The sequence below is a fragment of the Balaenoptera ricei genome, chromosome 6, assembly GCF_028023285.1.
Source record: "Balaenoptera ricei isolate mBalRic1 chromosome 6, mBalRic1.hap2, whole genome shotgun sequence".
Classification (NCBI taxonomy): domain Eukaryota; kingdom Metazoa; phylum Chordata; class Mammalia; order Artiodactyla; family Balaenopteridae; genus Balaenoptera; species Balaenoptera ricei.
This window is the reverse complement of record NC_082644.1, coordinates 16,144,341-16,160,707: the sequence shown is the minus strand read 5'-3', so window position 1 is coordinate 16,160,707 and position 16,367 is coordinate 16,144,341. Positions and strand designations below refer to the sequence as shown.

Here is a 16,367-nt window from a genome sequence, read left to right as displayed (position 1 = left end):
TTGGGCTCGGGTTTTTGAGCAATCGATTGCAAGAAGCTGGGAGTGGTGGGGCACAGCTAGCCAAGGCGACTCTTCTGGGGCTTGGTGGTTCCTGTAGGGGCATAGTCTGGTCCTGGCTGGGAAGAAAAGCTCCATTCCTTGGCCACTGCTGGGAGATGAGCGGGGCATAAGGTGTTACCCACATGTTATCTGATGTAAGCATCCCAACAGGCAGGTTATGAGTCCATTTTACAGGAGGAGAGACTGAGGCAGAGAAATTAAGTTGGGTCACATCATTATAGGCCTGAAGTCAGGTCTGATGACTATTGCTGCCTCTCTGCACAGTCTACCAAATGCCCACACAGTCCTTGTCCAGAGGCCCTGGAGAAGGAAGGTCATGCATGAGGTCCCTGGGGTGGCCCTGGGCTGGGCCTCTCTTACATTCTTCCTTGCAATCCTGTCATCTAGGCCTGTCACTTAGGGCACCCGCACCCCAGGTGGGTGGAAAGAGGCGGTGGTGGCTAATTCTGTCAGGACAGGTGGGAGAGGCCTGTGAATGACAGGGCTATGGCCGGTCCCTGGCAGGCTCCTCGTGCCCGGGTGCGGCCCAGGCTCCACTGCTGGTTAAACAGCAGCTTGAAGAACAAGACCTGCTTTCACTTCTCCATCCACCCCAGTCCTCACCATGGTCTGTTGCTAGGTTGGCAGGCCCAGCCTATGCCATGGAAGTGACCGTTCCTCACGAACCTGATAGCCTGTTCCTGATCCCCCATCTCAGCTTCTTGGAGTTGCCTGATGCCCTCAGAAAGGACCTCAGGGTTGAGACTTCCTTTCCTTAGGGCAGAAACCAAATCCACACCCTCTCTTTGGTGGGGCCCTGGAGCCTCTGCAGCAAATCAACCCTACACCCTGCCTGTACATGACCCCTTCTCTGCCTTGACTTGGCATGAGGTGGGAGGGGCGGGGGGTGGTCAGAGCCAGAAGGGACCTTAGGTCACTGCGGATGCTCACCCCAGTTAGGTGAGTGACTTGGCCACAGAGTTGCTAAGGGCAGAACAGTATGCCCTTCTGTTCCACAGGGACATGCCCTGGGGTCGGCTGACTTTGTTGTGAGTTTTGTGACTGCACAACCCACAGAGCAGAAATCCTGCCGATGAACCTGCAGATCTTTCTAGAGACTCTCCAAGGCAAAGTCTGAGCAGAAGGAGGTGCAAAACTGAGTCCCTGTTACAAACTGGCAGGATGGGGATGGGCGGCAAGGAAAGGGAAATTAATCCATTTGATCATTCAAACAATATCCCTTCAACAAAATATTATGGAACACTCCAGGAATGGAGCAACAAACCGAACAAAACCCACCCTGCCCTCTGAGGAATGGGGAGCTTTAAAAGGAGGGCAGTGTGTACAACGGGAGGGTAAGCTGTGCGTCATCCCCAGTTTACACAGGGGAAACTGAGACCCAGAGGGGCTGAGGAAATTGCCCGAGGTCACACAGCTGGGAAGAGGCAGACCTGGCATTTGAGGCACCCCACCCCCCCACCCCACCCCCCGCCAGTGGTGCCTGCCCTACCTGCAGCTTCCTGTTCCCTCAGGGACTTCCAGTCTAGTTGGGGAGGCAGAACAGGTGCATCAGGCAAAGAGGCCACACGAGGAGGCCTGGAACTTGTTAGTGGGAGAGTGGCTTACACACACCGAGGACAGAGGGTGTGGGAGGCCAGGGACAGGGGACGTAGCTGCGCTGGAGGCGGGCTGGTCCAGGGCATAGGTAGGCGAGAGGTATGGTGAGGGCACACCTTGCAGACAGAACTTGGAGGGAATGACTCACACCTGAGGCAGGCAAGTTACAGCTGTGCCTCCAGGTGGCCTCCCCTGGAAACAGGCCAGCCTGACAGAGAGTAAAGTGGAGACCAGAGGGAGATGGGAGAAGCCGCCTCTGGTGGGCCCTGAGGTCCCCAGGGTGAGGGTTGCCATGTTTGGCTCTGGGGGAACCATTTGCCAGATGGTTCTGAGCTAACACCTGGGGCCTCTCCTTGGCTGTCCTCTCCTGATCCCTAGAGCCGAGGATCCAGGTGGTTGGCAGAGGCCTGGGGGCAAGGGGGACCAGGGCCATTGGTGGTTGTTGGTAGTGGCCGGCCGCAGGCAGGGCAGCCGAAAGGGTGAGGGGAGGGCAGCCAGGGACGGAGCAGGCATCAGCCCGCAAGGGACGTGTGTAGCCCAGGAGGGGGCCCGGTCACTTCCAGCCGGAGTCTCTCTTCATCTCTTCCTGGGCCTGGCATGTCGCCCTGAGTGGAGCAGGCTTGCGGCGCATCTCAAGAAGGGGAGCTCTGCGCAGCCAAAGCGCCGCAGCAGTCCGCGGCCACCGCCCCGCGAGCGCGCTGGCCAGGCAGGAAGGCGGAGGGGCGGCCTCTGGGTTGGGATTTGTGGGTGTCGGGGCTGCATCTGCGCCAGCCTCGGAGCCTGGAGTGGGCGGAGGAGCCGGGCGGGTCGACCGCAGACAGACCCAGCTTGCCCTCCCCTCCCCCTCCCCGGCCCTGGACTGGGGTTGCGGGAGCTCAGGGCCCCTTTGAAGGAGGGCGGGCGCAGGCGGCCTGGGCGAGCTTCGGGGGTCAGCAGGCTCAGCTGTCTGCGAAGTGGGATTCCGGGCCCGTCACCAGATCACCTCCCCTGACCTCGGGAGGATGGGGACACCCCGGGGAGGATGGCCGCAGCCTCTAGGGGGCTCTCGGGAGAGTAGCCCCGGGCCCCCAGGGGGCGCGGGCCAGGTGGCAGCGCCCGGGCTGAGCTGCGCGGAGGAGGCGGCCTCCCTGGCCAGGGGCGGCGGCAGGGGCGGCCCTGGGATCACATGGGCGGAGGCAGGTCCCGGAGGCCCGGGCGGGCTCTCCCCAGAGTCGGGCAGACGGCTGCGGCGGGAACGGCGGCGTCTCCTCGCCTCCCTCCTTCCCTTCCCTTCGTTCCCCAGCCCGGCCGCCCAGCCCGACAGGTGAGCGGGAGCCAGGTGAGCGCGCCCACCTGCGTACGGTCCGCACGGCCGGCGACCTCCCCGGCCCCGGCGCCCTCGCAGCTCTGCGCGCCCGCGGCCGGCTCGGCGGCCGGACCTCTCCTCCGCGCACGGCCGCTCCCCGCAGCCTCGCCTGCGGTCGGCGCCCCCCGCGAGCTGGGCTTTCCCGTCCCGGGTGCTCCTCCTCCAGCCTCCAGCGTGCGCGGGTACTTTGGTCTCGGAGCTCAGAAGGAGCCAGAAGTGGGCGAGCCGGGCCGACGGTCTGGGCACCTCCCTGCGGCCCCCTGAGCGGAGTCCACTGGCCGGCTCAAAGGTCTGGGAATCCAAGGCATCTGCTAGCCGCCAGCGCCGACCTGGGGCCTGCGGGAGGGACAGAGGCTGGGCCTGGGCAAAAGGGGAAGCCGTAGGGCCGGGAAGAGGGCAGACAGCCCCGCTCGCCCGGGCGCCCTCTCCCCAGGCTCCTAAACGCGGGAAGTGGCCCCAGTGTGCCTGGTAGACCCGGGCAGCGCTTGTAGTCTGTGGCGCTCTCCAGGGGCGGCCTCAGGGTGGGCGCTGGGTAGGGTGGTGGCCCAGGCTGGCACTGCAGCTTCCTGCCTCGGTTGGCTGCTGACTCCAGAGCTAGAGGGTCAGGAAATCCTACAAGGGTCTGGTCTACAGGGACACTCCCTTGCCCAGCGGAGGGGCAGTGGGTGGGAGGCCTGGCTGGGGCCCCAGCTTGCGGGCAGCATCAGTCAGCTCGCCCTGTTGGCCAGCGCCCGGTGATGGGTGTGCCCTGCTTGGCAGATAAGCCCATCCTTCTTGCCGGAGCTGCTCGGAGGGCAGCAGGCCGCTGGCGGAGGTGGGAAGCCCAGCCTTGCCTACCTGGACCACACGGCCCGGGGCGCGGCAGGCAGCCAGGAGGTCCCTCTGAAGACCCTGACCTCACGTGGGCTAGCCGCCCCGTCCCCCAGCCAAGTACTTGAGAGTATGTGGTGGTACCACCCCTTTCTGTGCTGTCACCTCTGTTCCCAGAGCGCTGCCCTCCCCCAGAGCGGGGAGGAAGTACCTTGTGCTGTCGGTTTTGGGGACCGGAAACAAGCACTAGGGGGACTTCGCCCTGATGGTGGAGGAGGGGAGAGGGAGGAAATGCTGACATCTACCACCTGCCAGCCCCGCCCGCCCGCCCGCCTGTTCTCAGCAAGCCCCCGCGTAGCGCCCCGCCGCTCTGCTGAAGACGGGGCACAGGGGGAACTCTGAGTCCTGACTTCCCAGGGTGGGGGGGAAGTGGAACTGGGGCATGCGGGAGAGGTTAGTCACTTCCTCTACCCACCTCCACCCGCCGCCAGCCCCTGACTGGCTGCTCCGGGGACCTGTCACCCCCTTCTGCCACCTCACAGCGTCCCTTGTGGGGCGAGGGGCAGGCCCCACCCCTCCAACCTTTCTCCCTCAGGTATGGCGCTGACCGTGGACGTGGTGGGACCCGCACCCTGGGGCTTCCGCATCTCGGGCGGCAGGGATTTCCACACGCCTATCATGGTGACTAGGGTAAGGGCTGGTTCCCGGAGACGGGGAGGTCCACCCAAAGTGAGGGTCTGCCCTGTCCGCTTGGTCCTCACGGACACCTTTCTTTTTCTGTTTTGGAGGCAGAGGCCTGCTTCTGGGATTGTTGGCGTGGGCAGGGCTGGGGCCCCGTTGCCATGGGGATGTGGTGGCCACTTCAGAAACAGGCTTCTGGAGAGTGAAAGGGAGCTGGGCCCAATGCAAGGCCTTCTCTTTTCTCCTTGGTCACTAACCCCATACCTGCTGGCAGCCATTTTGGGTGGTTATTAGAACAAGAGCCCCGAGCTCTTGGCAGTTTTCCCCTGACCCAGGCCCAGGCCAGGGAGTGTTCACGCAGAGGGCCTGCGTGCAGGCAGTGCCTGCATGGTTTGATTTGCACAGGCAGGGCTCTCTATCCAGAAGTATTTCCAAGCACAATTCTTGAAATTCTGCCATTACACGTTCTTTGGGGAGCCCCGTTAGAACGCCAGTGCTGAGGTGGGTGGCAGGGGGCTGCCACCCCAGCTTTTGGAAGGGACTAGCTGATGGGCTGGGTGGACACCGGCAGGCAGGGAGAGAGATGTTGAAGGGAGATGCAGGCCAGCCTGGTTGAAACCAGCTTCTGTGTTTCTTGGGCAGGACAAGGAAATCCCTTCTTCTCCATCCCTACCTGAGTGTCACCTCAGACTACCTGATCCTCACCCCCTACAGGTCACTGAGCAGGGCAAGGCCGAAGCCGCTGACCTCCGGCCTGGTGACATTATTGTGGCCATCAATGGTGAGAGCGCGAAGAGCATGCTGCATGCCGAGGCCCAGAGCAAGATCCGCCAGAGCCCCTCGCCCCTGAGGCTGCAGCTGGACCGGTAGGCCCTCCACCTCTGCTGGGCCCGCCAGCACTCTTCTGCCTTCTGCCAGCCCACTGCACAGTGGCCGCCCTCACCCCTTGCTCTCAGCTCCAACCTGGCCTTCCTGGGCCCTCACGGCTCATCCGTGAGAAGGTCCCAAGCTCTGGGGCTGCAGCAGGGTGGGCTGAGGGGTGTCCCTGTGCCCAGCTGGGCGTGCAGTCATGGGCAGAGCAGGCTGGCATCAGCCACCTGGACACCCGGGTTTGACTGGTTCCCAGGTGTGCAGGGTACAGGGCGTGGGCATGAAGTGGGTTGAAGAGGGGAAAGGTGTGCCTTAGGCTGGGTCTGCAGGGCCCCTGCCTCCAAGAGGGGAGGGGAGAGCCTTTGTTCAGATCCTGGGGTGGTGAGGAGTTTGGGGGCTCACTCCCCATAGAACCACTCCATTGCTCCCCAAGTTGCCTCTCTGGGCCCTGCTGGTGAAGGCAGGTTCCCAGGCTCCTGGGGCTTCAGCCTGGGGGTGGGGGTGGGAACAGGTGGCTCCCTGGGGGTGGGGCATCCCAGTGAGTCACAGGGCAGGAATGCTGGGAGATTCCCCAGCCAGGAGAGCCCTCTGGGCGGGCCTTGAACCTGAGTCAGGTACCTCTGCTCAATGCCCTCTCCTCGCCCCTGCCGCCCTACGTCACTGCAGAAGCTGGCTCCCGTGACGCTCTCGCGGCCCCGGCCCCTTCAGTGACTATTTTGTACCACTCTGGCTCATGAGTGTTTACAGGAGTGGGACCCAGAGGAGGAGGGTAGAGAATAGCTCATGGCATCTGGGAAGGGGACCAAAATCTACAAGAAGCTGCAGAGTGGGGCGGGGGAGGGGCAGGGAGCTGCTGACACCATCACTTCCTCTGGGGTCCCTCCAAGAGGGACCCAGCTCCATCAGAGAGGTGGGCCTGGCCGAGTACCCCCAGGCCTCCAGTTCCACGTTGGGCAGGCCGAGGCTCCCTGTCTCTTCTTTCTTTTAGCCAAACCCCTCCTAACCTCCCCCAGTAACCCACCCCCAGGAGACCTCTCCAGCACTCAAAGCCCCAGGCAGGAAGCAGTGCTCTGGGCGGAGCCAGAGCCCAAGCTCCCCCGCTCTGGACCTAAATTCTCCCCAGGGAGGGAGGCTGAGGCTGCGGCTGGTGTGGCGTGTGGTGACTGAGGTTCCTGCTGACCTCTCTGGAAGCAGTCAGACATCCAGAAACGGTGCAGTGGGACATGGTGGGCTCATCCCTCACCCTCAGCAGCTCCCAGCCCTCCAGTCACTTCCTGTTCGAGGCTTCGGCCAGGTTCCACTGGGCAGGGCTTTGGAGGAGGGGGTGGTCCCTGGGGAGTTGAGGAGGGGGAGCCTTGGTGATTAGCAGGGGAGCTGGGCCGCCTTGCTCTCTAGGTCCTTCAGCTGCCTGCGTGGCAGGAAGGGGGGCTGGCTCTACCCTCTGGTTTACAGGGGGCGGGGTGGGGGGGAAGACTTCGGAAATCACAGGGAGGGATCCTCTCAAAGGCGGAGCTGATGGGGGACAGGCCCCTGGGGAGAGGGGGCAGCTGACCCAGCCATTGTTGGCCTTTAGGAATTTGGGCAACTCACTTTCCCTCTCTGGGCTTCAGCTTCTCCAGGGGTGAAAGATAAGGATTATTTATATACAATCAGCAGTCCAAATCAATCTACAAACTGATGCTGACCAGCGACAAAGTCTGGATGAAATGCTCCCCCCACCAAAGAAAAAAAAAAGAATAGAAAAGAAAAACCGAAGGCGAGGCAGGGGGAGGGGTGATGATGTGAGGAGCTCTTAAAAAAAATGTGAATTTATTGCATTTTTGCTGAAATCATGTCCTTTCTACTTTTTGGTGCTAAATTGTCCTTTCTTTTAAGAAATGATGGTGGTCGTTGAGGATAGTTGTTTGTTGTGAATTTGACAAAGTTAAAACTTGGCTGCCTGATGACCGAATGTTTTGGACATGTTCCTAATCTTGAGAACCCGGTGACACTCTGTCTCCCTCTGTCCTCTCCTCAGGCCTCAGGCTGCCTCTCCCGGGCAGACCAACGGGGAAAGCTCCCCCGAAGTGCTGGCCACTAGCTTCCAGGTAGGACGGTGCCTCCTGCTGGGACTCCCCCACCCTGAAGTGATGGGGGGCCCCCTTCTCTGCTCTTCTCGGCCCCGCCCTTCCAGGCCCCTCTCTCCGCAGGGCTCCAGGAGGACACACACCGACAGCCAGTCCTCCCTGCGGTCTTCCTGCTCCAGCCAGGCCTCCCTCAGCCCCCGGCCAGGCAGCCCCTTCTCCACCCTGCCCGCCACCAGCCCACAGGCCCCCGCGGGAGAGGTGGTGACCAGCCACAGGTGAGTGTGGCGGGTGGGCCCCCTGGCCACCAGGTCCAAGCCGGCCTCTCAAAGTCTCTGTAGCTGGGTTTAGGGGGCCCTGGGGTCACCTCTGTCTCCCGGGGCAGCCTGGTGGCGGGGCCCCCGGCACACACTGTCCATTTCCCCATTTCAGTTTCCAGAGCCTGGCGTACTCCCCGGAACCTACTACTGCTGACCACTTGTCCTACAGGGGCCGCCCCGGAAGCCGACAGGTGAGGAAACCCGAGGGGAGGAGAGAGCCTCCCGTCCTGGCTGGCTGCTAGTGGTGCCCGTGGGGCTGCGTGCGGCTGGTCCCACCTCGGCAGCCAGCACCACGGTCTCCTGGTAATAGGCACGCTCCTCTCTGGAGCCGGGAGGCCAGAGCTCTGGTGAGGGTCACACCCACTGCACTGGCCCTACCCGTCCCGGCCCAGGTGTCCGTCTACCTCCTACATTCCCACCCGCCGCTGCCTCACCCCTTCCTTCTGGCTTCCTCCCTTCTCAAGTGTTTCTCTTGGGCCGGGACCGAAATAGTTTAGCTGCTGTTGTTGGGATGACTCCCTTTGGCTGTATCTCTTGAACACATTCCTTCCCATTCCAAGCCCATGCCCGCCCCCAACTCCCATCACCCATTCCCCCTCTTCCTCCTCTGACTCAGCCCCCGAGAACCACCAGAGAACCACCAGCCGGCCTGTGGTTCCGACTCCGGTTGCACTTGGCTTACTCTCTGTCTGCCCCCCCTCCCCTCCCCTTTTCCCCTGGACACCCCTGCCAGGTCCCACTGTCCACTAGTGACAGCCCAACACCCCCTTGGGGGTATGTCTCCTCTCTAAGGGCAGGGGTGGGGAGGTGAGGAGGGAGGCGGCCAAGAGTCCTGGGCCACAACTGCTGGGGGCAGAGTTAGCGGGGGCATGTCCAGCCTTTGGGGTGAAGAGGATGAGGCCCAGCTGCTGGAATCCTACCTCGGGTAGATTCTGCATTCCAGAAAGCAGAGCCTTTGGAGATGACTGGGGGAGGGTGCTAGAAACTGGGGGCTCTGGAGAAGGAAAGAGCAGGGTCCTCTGGGGGCTGCATAGTAGTGGCTCCCTGGTGACCCTCTGTTGGCCTGCCCAGTGACCCTCCAGGAGAGGTGGGCAGAGAGGTGTATGTATTCAGTGAGATCCCGTCTTTAAAGAATTAAAAATGTAGTTGCAGAGATAAGATAAACATGCAAAACAATTTTGGAAAAATTAAGCACTGAGCAGTATGATCTTAATTATAAAAGCAGGAGGCATTCTGGGAGGGGATAGCTGAGTGTGGGCTGGGGTGGCCTGAGAAAGCTTTGTCAGGAACTTTGCTGGATGTCAGAGGCAGGACGGGGTAGGTTTCGGATTAGAGAACGATGAGCTGGGGAGATGCAAGACCTGGCGTGTCGGGGCCTGGGGGCCTTCTCCAGAGAGCTCCGGGCTGAGACCAGCTGGGAATGAGCTTGGTCCACCCTACCCTCCTTCCCCGCAACGGGGGCAAAGGGTAGAGGCGGGTGGGACAGGGAGTGGCTCTTAAACCAGCAGCAGTAACTTGGAAATTGTTAGAAATGCAAGTTCTCAGGCCCCAGTCTAGACTTACTGGATCAGACACAGGGGTGAGGGACGGGGTGAGGGCACCCATCCCTGTTCTAAGGAGCCCTCAGGGATCTGATGCACGCACAGATTTGAGGACCACCCATGTGGTGTGAAGAGGAGCCCTGAGCCGGGTGGCAGGGAGACCTGGGTTAGTCCCACCTCTACTGTGTCACTTTGGACAAGGCACCCTTCCACTCTCTGGGCCTCAGAGTCAGACCCGATGCTCTGAATTCCCTTCTTTCACCCTGAGGCCCCTGGTCATTCTTTCAGCAAATATTTGTGGAGCAGCTGCTTTGTGTCAGGCACCCTTCTAGGCTTTGGGGATGCATAGGTGGAAAAACAGAGAAATTCCTAACCCCGTGAAGCTTGCATTCTGTTCTACAAATGAGGCTGTGGTCAGACGGGGTGGGAGTCACCGGGTCCCACAGCTCCCTCTTGGGAGTCACCGTGCACTTGAGCACCTTTAAAGGCTCTGAAAAGTCCTGCCTGTGAGGAAGAAAGATGTTTAATTTTTTAATTTCCTGAACTTACTTAACTGCAGAATTTCTCCGGGGATCCCCCTGCCAATCGCTTATTAACAGCCCCCTAACACATTTTGAGAGGGGTTGGCTGGAGACAGCTCTCGATGGACAGGTGAGCAGCTTTTCTGGACCTAGAGATGAAAGGTCGCTTCTGTGAAGGCAGGTGTCACCTACAGGTGACTGGGAGGGAGGTGGGGAGAGGAAAGGTGAAGCTGCTCCAGCTAAGGGCGTTGGGCTCCTCTCCACCGGGGTGAGGTGCTCTGGCAGGAGAAAGGTGGCAGAGGTGACTACAGATGAGGTGCCCCTGCCCCAGGCTCTTGTGGCCATGGCCTTGCTGCTGGCTCCTGAGCTGGCTGAGGCTGCGCTGGGCCCAGGGCGAAGGACATCAACAGACTTTACAGAGGCTGGAAGTTGCCCCCTCTGGAGAGGCACACACTTGGGTGAGCAGATGTAAAGTGAAAACAACCCCTGTCCCTCTGGCCAGCATGAGGACATGGCCTGAGAAGGGAGTCAGGGCGGATTTCAGCCCTCCCTCCCTGCTGGCCGGTGCCCCCGTGCAGGGCACACGCTGGCCTGTCTAGGGCAGCGAGATGGGACATCGTTCTTGAGTACCTGGTGCCAGCTGTCCTTCCTGAGTTGGCCGCATGGCAGCAGCTGGGCACCCAGGAGCCTAGGCGTGGACTCCCAGCCCTGGCTCCCACTCCCCAGGTGGCTTGGATTGGCCACTTTGCCCTTCTGACCCTTAATCCCCTTACCTGTAGAAGCCCAAGAACAGAAGAAGAATGCAGGCTAGTGCAAGAGGGCCAGTGGGGTGAGGGTCTAGGGCTTTTTTTCTTTTTTTTTTTTTTTAATTTAATTTAATTTAATTTATTTATGTTTTGTCTGTGTTGTGTCTTCGTTTATGTGAGAGGGCTTTCTCTAGTTGCGGCAAGCGGGGGCCACTCTTCATCGCGGTGCGCGGGCCTCTCACTATCGCGGCCTCTCTTGTTGCGGAGAACAGGCTCCAGACGCGCAGGCTCAGTAATTGTGGCTCACGGGCCCAGTTGCTCTGTGGCATGTGGGATCTTCCCAGACCAGGGCTCGAACCTGTGTCCCCTGCATTAGCAGGCAGATTCTCAACCACTGCGCCACCAGGGAAGCCCTAGGGCTTTTTTTTTTTATTAAAAGAAAAAATTTTTAAACTTTTTAAATTAATTATGGCATGTGGGATCTTAGTTCCCTCACCAGAGATCGAACCCTTGCCCCCTGCAGTGGAAGCACAGAGTCCCAACCACTGGACCGCCAGGGAAGTCCCTACGGCTCTATTTTTAGCACTCTGAAATTTCTGTTTTCAGATTAAGAAGTCATGCAGCTTTTCTACTTGACCCCATAATTCATCCCCAACTTTGAACTTTAAAATCGAGGGCATTTTCCTTTCCAGGAGACCATGCCCTCAGCCTGGTGCACCTTGGCCGGCCTAGTCGTCTCTGAGGCTGTCCTTTCCATTGGGGTTGGCCACGGAGAGGGAGCAGAGCAGGGGAGGGTGCAGAGTGCAGGCCGGAAAACAGGGAGACTGAAGGCAAGATCTCCAGGTAGAGAGCAGGTGTAGGAGCCCAAGAGGGACAGCACACATTGAGCGGGGGGCTCTGCTCTGGGGACCCGGCTCCCCAAGGCTTTGTGGGGCAGGACCAGACCTTCCAGGGCAGCCGGGAGAGGCTGGTGAGCCCAGACCCTGGCCGTTTCAGAGGAAGGACCAGAGGGTGTAGGAGACAGGACTTTTGTGCGGCCTGAGCCCTGACTCCAAGAGGGGTCTTGGCCCTTTATGTTTCCTGTTCCTCACTGCAAAAGGGTCAGCTTACTTTCTCTCCGCTTGTTCTGCCTGCCAGGCCCCAGTGTGCAACATCTTTGCAAACGCATCATGTGAGATGGCAGAGGAACAGCCACGGTGGCCCCGCACACTCATCTTCATCCTGCCCCTTGCCCAGTCCCCTTAGGGCAGCAGGCTCACCCTTCTAGAGCTGGGCGCTGGCCTCCCTCCCCTCGGGGACCCAGCAGGAGCAGCTGCTGGCGGCTGCTGACCCCCAGTTCTGAGAGCTGGTTGGGTGGGGCTGCTGGTCAGCGAGGGCCGGGGGCCCCCTGGTGGTGGGCCTGGGGAACAGCTGGGTTCGGCTGCCCAGATGGGTGTGCTGGCCCCAGGCCCGGCCGCTGACTCCTCCCCTGGTGCCTCTCCTTCCCGCAGGCCGGCCTGGGCCCCGCTGGCGACTTGGCTGTGCTGGTGCTGCCGCCACCGCCTTCCCCAGGTCCCCGTTCCTCCAGCCCTAGGCTCAGGTACCAGTGAGTTCTGGAGGGTGGGGTGGGATCTTGGAGGGCCTGGGAGGGGCAGGAGACAGACAGGCTTCCCAGAGAAGGATGGGGGGTCCCCCCTCCCTAAGCCCCGTCCACTTTCCTCTGGCCCCCAGAATCCTTTTACCCCCCCGGGACACTCTTTCTCTGTCCTCATGCTCGTCCCAACCCCTGGGAACGGGCCCTCACTCCTGGCTGCCTCCTTCTCATCCCTGCAGCGTGGCCTCGGAAGGGGAAAGCCACCTCCTGAGAGAGGACTCAGAAGTCTTCAAGATGCTGCAGGAAAATCGCGAGGCACGGGTGGCCCCCCGGCAGTCCAGCTCTTTTCGGCTCTTGCAGGAAGCCCTGGAGGCTGAGGAGAGAGGTGAGCCCCCGGGGGGCTCGGGTAGGAGAAGGATGTTCCCCCAGGACACCCTGGACCCCCGACCGGACATGTTATTAAATTAGTATTTGTTAAGTGCTCATCACGGGAGTGGGCTCTGACTCGTAGAAGCCACAGCCCCTGCGCTACAGGAGCTTACGGTCTGGTAGGAGTTACTCGGGTGCAACCCAGAGGTGCTGGCTGGGATCAGGGGAAGTGCCAAAGGAATGATAAATGTGGGCGGTGGGGCCTGGGTCTCCAAGGACGGCTTCATGGAGGAAGAAGAGTCTGACTTGGCCCTTGAAGAAAGATCAGGACTTTCACAAACGGCCTTAAGATGGGGGCCGGGAGCAGTGCGGAATGTGGAGGCTGGAGCCGCAGGGCTCTGGGGTGGGACTGACAGGACACTGGGGCCTGGCTGCACGGACGGTGGCCACGGAGGTTAAGTCCTGGCTGCGAGGCCTCGCATGCCAGGCCCGAGGAGCGTCCCAACCCAGGAGGGCCAGTTAAATAACGCCAGGTGGTGTGTGAGGTGCCGAAGTGAGCAGCAGAGATACAGGCTTCTGCCAGCCGTTCCGTTGTTCATTCGAGATGTTTACCGAGTCGTCTGATGGCCCAGTCATGTGCTGTGTGGAGACTGAAGGCAGTCAGGACCCACGTCTGCCCCGCCAGGAACTCTGTTTATTGGGCAGACTGGCTGCTCCGGCTCCCCAGGAAGTGGACCGTGCCGCAGGAGTTCGTGTGGGTGCATGGGGAGTGGGGGTGAGGGGGGCACTGCCATGGTCCAGGGGAGAGATGAGGAGGGCCTGGCCTGGGCAGTGGTATCAGGGAGAGAAAGGATGGGACAGTCAGAAGTATTTGACTGGCACAATCACTGGTACCTGGGGGCTGGTTCCAACTCTGATGTTTCGGAGACAAGGTGAGAAGGTTTGGAGCAGAGCTTGTCCATCACTACCCTGAGGCCTCGGCAGGCCCTGGGAGGGGGCACGGGGAGAGGCGGAAGGGTGGGGTGAGGGCAGCGCAGACAGATGGTGACTTCACCCCTGGAGTCAGGGGGTCCTCGGCTGCAGATGAGGACCATACCTGTCTGATAGCATCCGTGCTTCATCTTAGCGTTGTTCCAAGGCTCAGGCACAATAATGCATGTGAAAGCCCTTTGAAAACTGTATAGAGTTGCTGTGGTGCTGTTATTATCTATTATTACCATCTCTTAATATCATCATCACTGGGTCAGGAGAGAGGAAATGCCTGCTTGGCCTGACGCGTCAGACAGCGAGCAGACACTGCTCAGGCTGCCTTAGCTTGGGCTAACTCAGCCTTGAACATGCTCCCTGCCCTTGACCAACCTCAGCCAAGGATCTGGGGTGATCACTTCCTTCCCCCATGACCCCCTCTCATGCCCAGGCTTACTTTAGAGGTCTGCTTGTAAGTGCCCCTTTGACAAGAGTCTCTTTGGAGCTGTGTTGGAGGAGGTGGAGTGGGCATCAAAAATACAGCCTGATGGCACTGCTGTGGACGAGCTCTGATGTGTCTGTCTGTCCTCCCCACCCTCATCCCCCGCCCCCCACAGGTGGCACACCTGCCTTCCTGCCCAGCTCGCTGAGCCCCCAGTCCTCCCGGCCCACTTCCAGGGCCCTGGCCACCCCACCCAAGCTCCACACGTGTGAGAAGTGCAGCACCAGCATCGCGTGAGTGCTGGCGGCCTGGGGGGCAGGGCACATCCTGCAAGGTGGGGGACGGGGTCCAGGACGCTCTCAGGAGGGGCCTGCATGGACCCACTAGCCAGGGACCCTGCGGGGAGCATTGCTACAGTGGATCTGTGATGGGCTCAGGGGTCACTTCAGCCTTCTTAGGATGCCTGCACTGGCTTTTTCCTGCTTTCTCTCCTCTTCCTTGATTTCTTTCCCCACCTCCCTGGAGGAGGAAGAAATGCTACTGCTTCCAATTTCTCTCCAACAATCTCAAAGCCTCTGCAGATCTGCCTCTGGATGAGGTGCCTCCTCTTGGAAACTCTTGCTGTTACTTCCTCCTCCCCCTCTTTGGAATGGGATGCGTTTTCCAGAGGTAGGCCCATTTTTCTCATTATAATGCAGCCACATTCTCTGGAAAATTGAACCCTGCCCCCCCCCCAGATAAATTTCTTCCGTGCACAGTGGTGAGGGTCAGATGACTCACTTTAGGCAAATCCCTAGCCTCCGTGGGCCTCCATGTGTCATCTGCAGAACACGACACTGCCCAGCCCTGCTGTGCAGGCCCAAGGAGGGGGTCCTATACGGTGTTTCTCAAGATCAGCAGCTGGGCCTCTGAGGGATTTCGGGCCCACACCCCCAGAGTTCCCTCTTCAGGAGGTCCCTAGCCCCAGAGTTTGCATTTCCAATTCATCCCCAGGTGATGTGATGCTGTGGGTCCTGGCGCTGGGACCGCATTTTGAGAATCACTGCTCTATTAACAATCCAGAACATTCAGGATGGTGCTTGTCTGCCTTTGTGTGGGGGAGGAATGACTTTTTAAAAATTGGGGTTCCGGGGGTGTGGGCTGTGCGTTTGTTGAACGGAGATTCCTGAGGGCAGGCCTGGGGAGTCAAGTGACAGATTTTGGGACCTTACCGGGTCCTGACTCTGGGCTGGAAACTAGGCTCCCTGAGAATGGGAATGGTGGCATCGTGCCTGGGGCGCCTGTCCCTCCCTCCTCCTCCCCCCAAGGCTAATGGCTCTCTCCTCCCTGTGCCCCGCCCCTCCGCAGGAACCAGGCCGTGCGTATCCAGGAGGGGCGGTACCGCCATCCGGGCTGCTACGCCTGCGCCGACTGCGGGCTGAACCTGAAGATGCGAGGGCACTTCTGGGTGGGGGACGAGCTGTACTGCGAGAAGCACGCCCGCCAGCGCTACTCCGCACCGCGCACCGTCAACTCCCAGGCCTGAGCGCCCGGCTGCGCTCTCAGACCGCCCTCCACTCTGCGGGCACCTCCGCACCGGGGCCGCGCCAATATCAAGTTGGCCTGGAAAGGCGATGGGGGCTGGTGAGGCGCCTTCCTCCTCGCTGAGTGAGGCCGGAGGCTGGGACCTGCCTGTGCTGTGGGTGAGGGCAGCCTCACCTTCCCAGGTCTCTGCTGGATACTCTCGCGTCCCCCTGCTGGACAGGCTCTGCATCAAAGTGCGAAGTGGGTGCTGCCTTGGACACCTTTGTGTACCAGGGGTTAAGCAGGCTGGGACATGGGAGATAAGTATCTGGAAGGAGAGGGCTGGGCCAGAGGCTACAGGTATTGACTGTGTAAAGTTTTCAACATACGAGCTCTATAAATATATACTGTACGTGGACAAAATAAAGTAGGTGCCCCTCTTTTCTCTCCTTCCCTGCCCCAGCCCCTGGGGATGAGCTTCTCCCTACCACTGGGTGGAGAGTCTTCCTACATACAATTTTTCTCCCCTCTTATTTCCGCCTCCCTCAAACCTCCATCCACCCTACCAGATGCTTCGCCATGTGACACTCCCGACTGAAGACACCCGCTCCTGTTAGTGGAGGGTCGTGCTCTTCCTGGACCCTCTTTTAAAGATGTGTGTTTTATTGGGATGATCCTTGGTAGAGGAATGAGTTTCTCACTGGGAGCCGGAGAGGGGAAGGGATGCTAGAGGGCTGGCAGCAAACAGGAAGCAGGCCCTGAGACTCCTTCTGCCCAGGCCCGTCTCCGTGAGACGGTATCTGCGCTGGCGCTCTGTGCCCCTCGCTCTACTTGGTATGGAGGCTGCTTGACTTGCTGACGCACCCAGGGGAGCTCAGTGGGCCAGAGAGGGGGCAACATCTAAAGAACCTCCTGCGCTTGCCCGAGGCTGTCTGCACCCGTTTGAGAAAGCTCATCCCCA

General features: G+C 60.3%; 1 protein-coding gene across 7 annotated transcripts; it reads left to right on the top strand.

The window, feature by feature from the left end:
- Positions 1-2,629: 2,629 nt before the first annotated feature.
- PDLIM2 (PDZ and LIM domain 2) lies at positions 2,630-15,833 on the top strand. Of its 7 annotated transcripts, none has more exons than XM_059926910.1 (11): positions 2,767-2,959; positions 3,761-3,941; positions 4,407-4,501; positions 5,207-5,358; positions 7,380-7,449; positions 7,552-7,703; positions 7,858-7,936; positions 12,044-12,138; positions 12,366-12,511; positions 14,079-14,196; positions 15,251-15,833. In XM_059926910.1, exons 1-11 carry the CDS (start codon positions 2,822-2,824, stop codon positions 15,426-15,428), a joined length of 1,404 nt encoding a protein of 467 aa, XP_059782893.1. In that variant the 5' UTR covers positions 2,767-2,821; the 3' UTR covers positions 15,429-15,833. The 7 variants fall into 7 exon arrangements, with proteins under 7 accessions (XP_059782892.1, XP_059782893.1, XP_059782894.1 ...); XM_059926915.1 differs by lacking the exon at positions 2,767-2,959 and adding an exon at positions 3,186-3,290; XM_059926909.1 differs by lacking the exon at positions 3,761-3,941 and having other exon boundaries at positions 2,630-2,959; positions 4,378-4,501.
- Positions 15,834-16,367: the final 534 nt, after the last annotated feature.

Excerpts from the sequence above, each read along its gene's own strand:
- PDLIM2 (XM_059926909.1), top strand. The coding sequence starts at position 2,658 with ATGGGGACACCCCGGGGAGGATGGCCGCAGCCTCTAGGGGGCTCTCGG. Across the intron at positions 7,704-7,857 it reads GAGGTGGTGACCAGCCACAG|TTTCCAGAGCCTGGCGTACT; the intron begins GTGAGTGTGGCG and ends TCCCCATTTCAG. Across the intron at positions 12,139-12,365 it reads AGCCCTAGGCTCAGGTACCA|CGTGGCCTCGGAAGGGGAAA; the intron begins GTGAGTTCTGGA and ends TCATCCCTGCAG.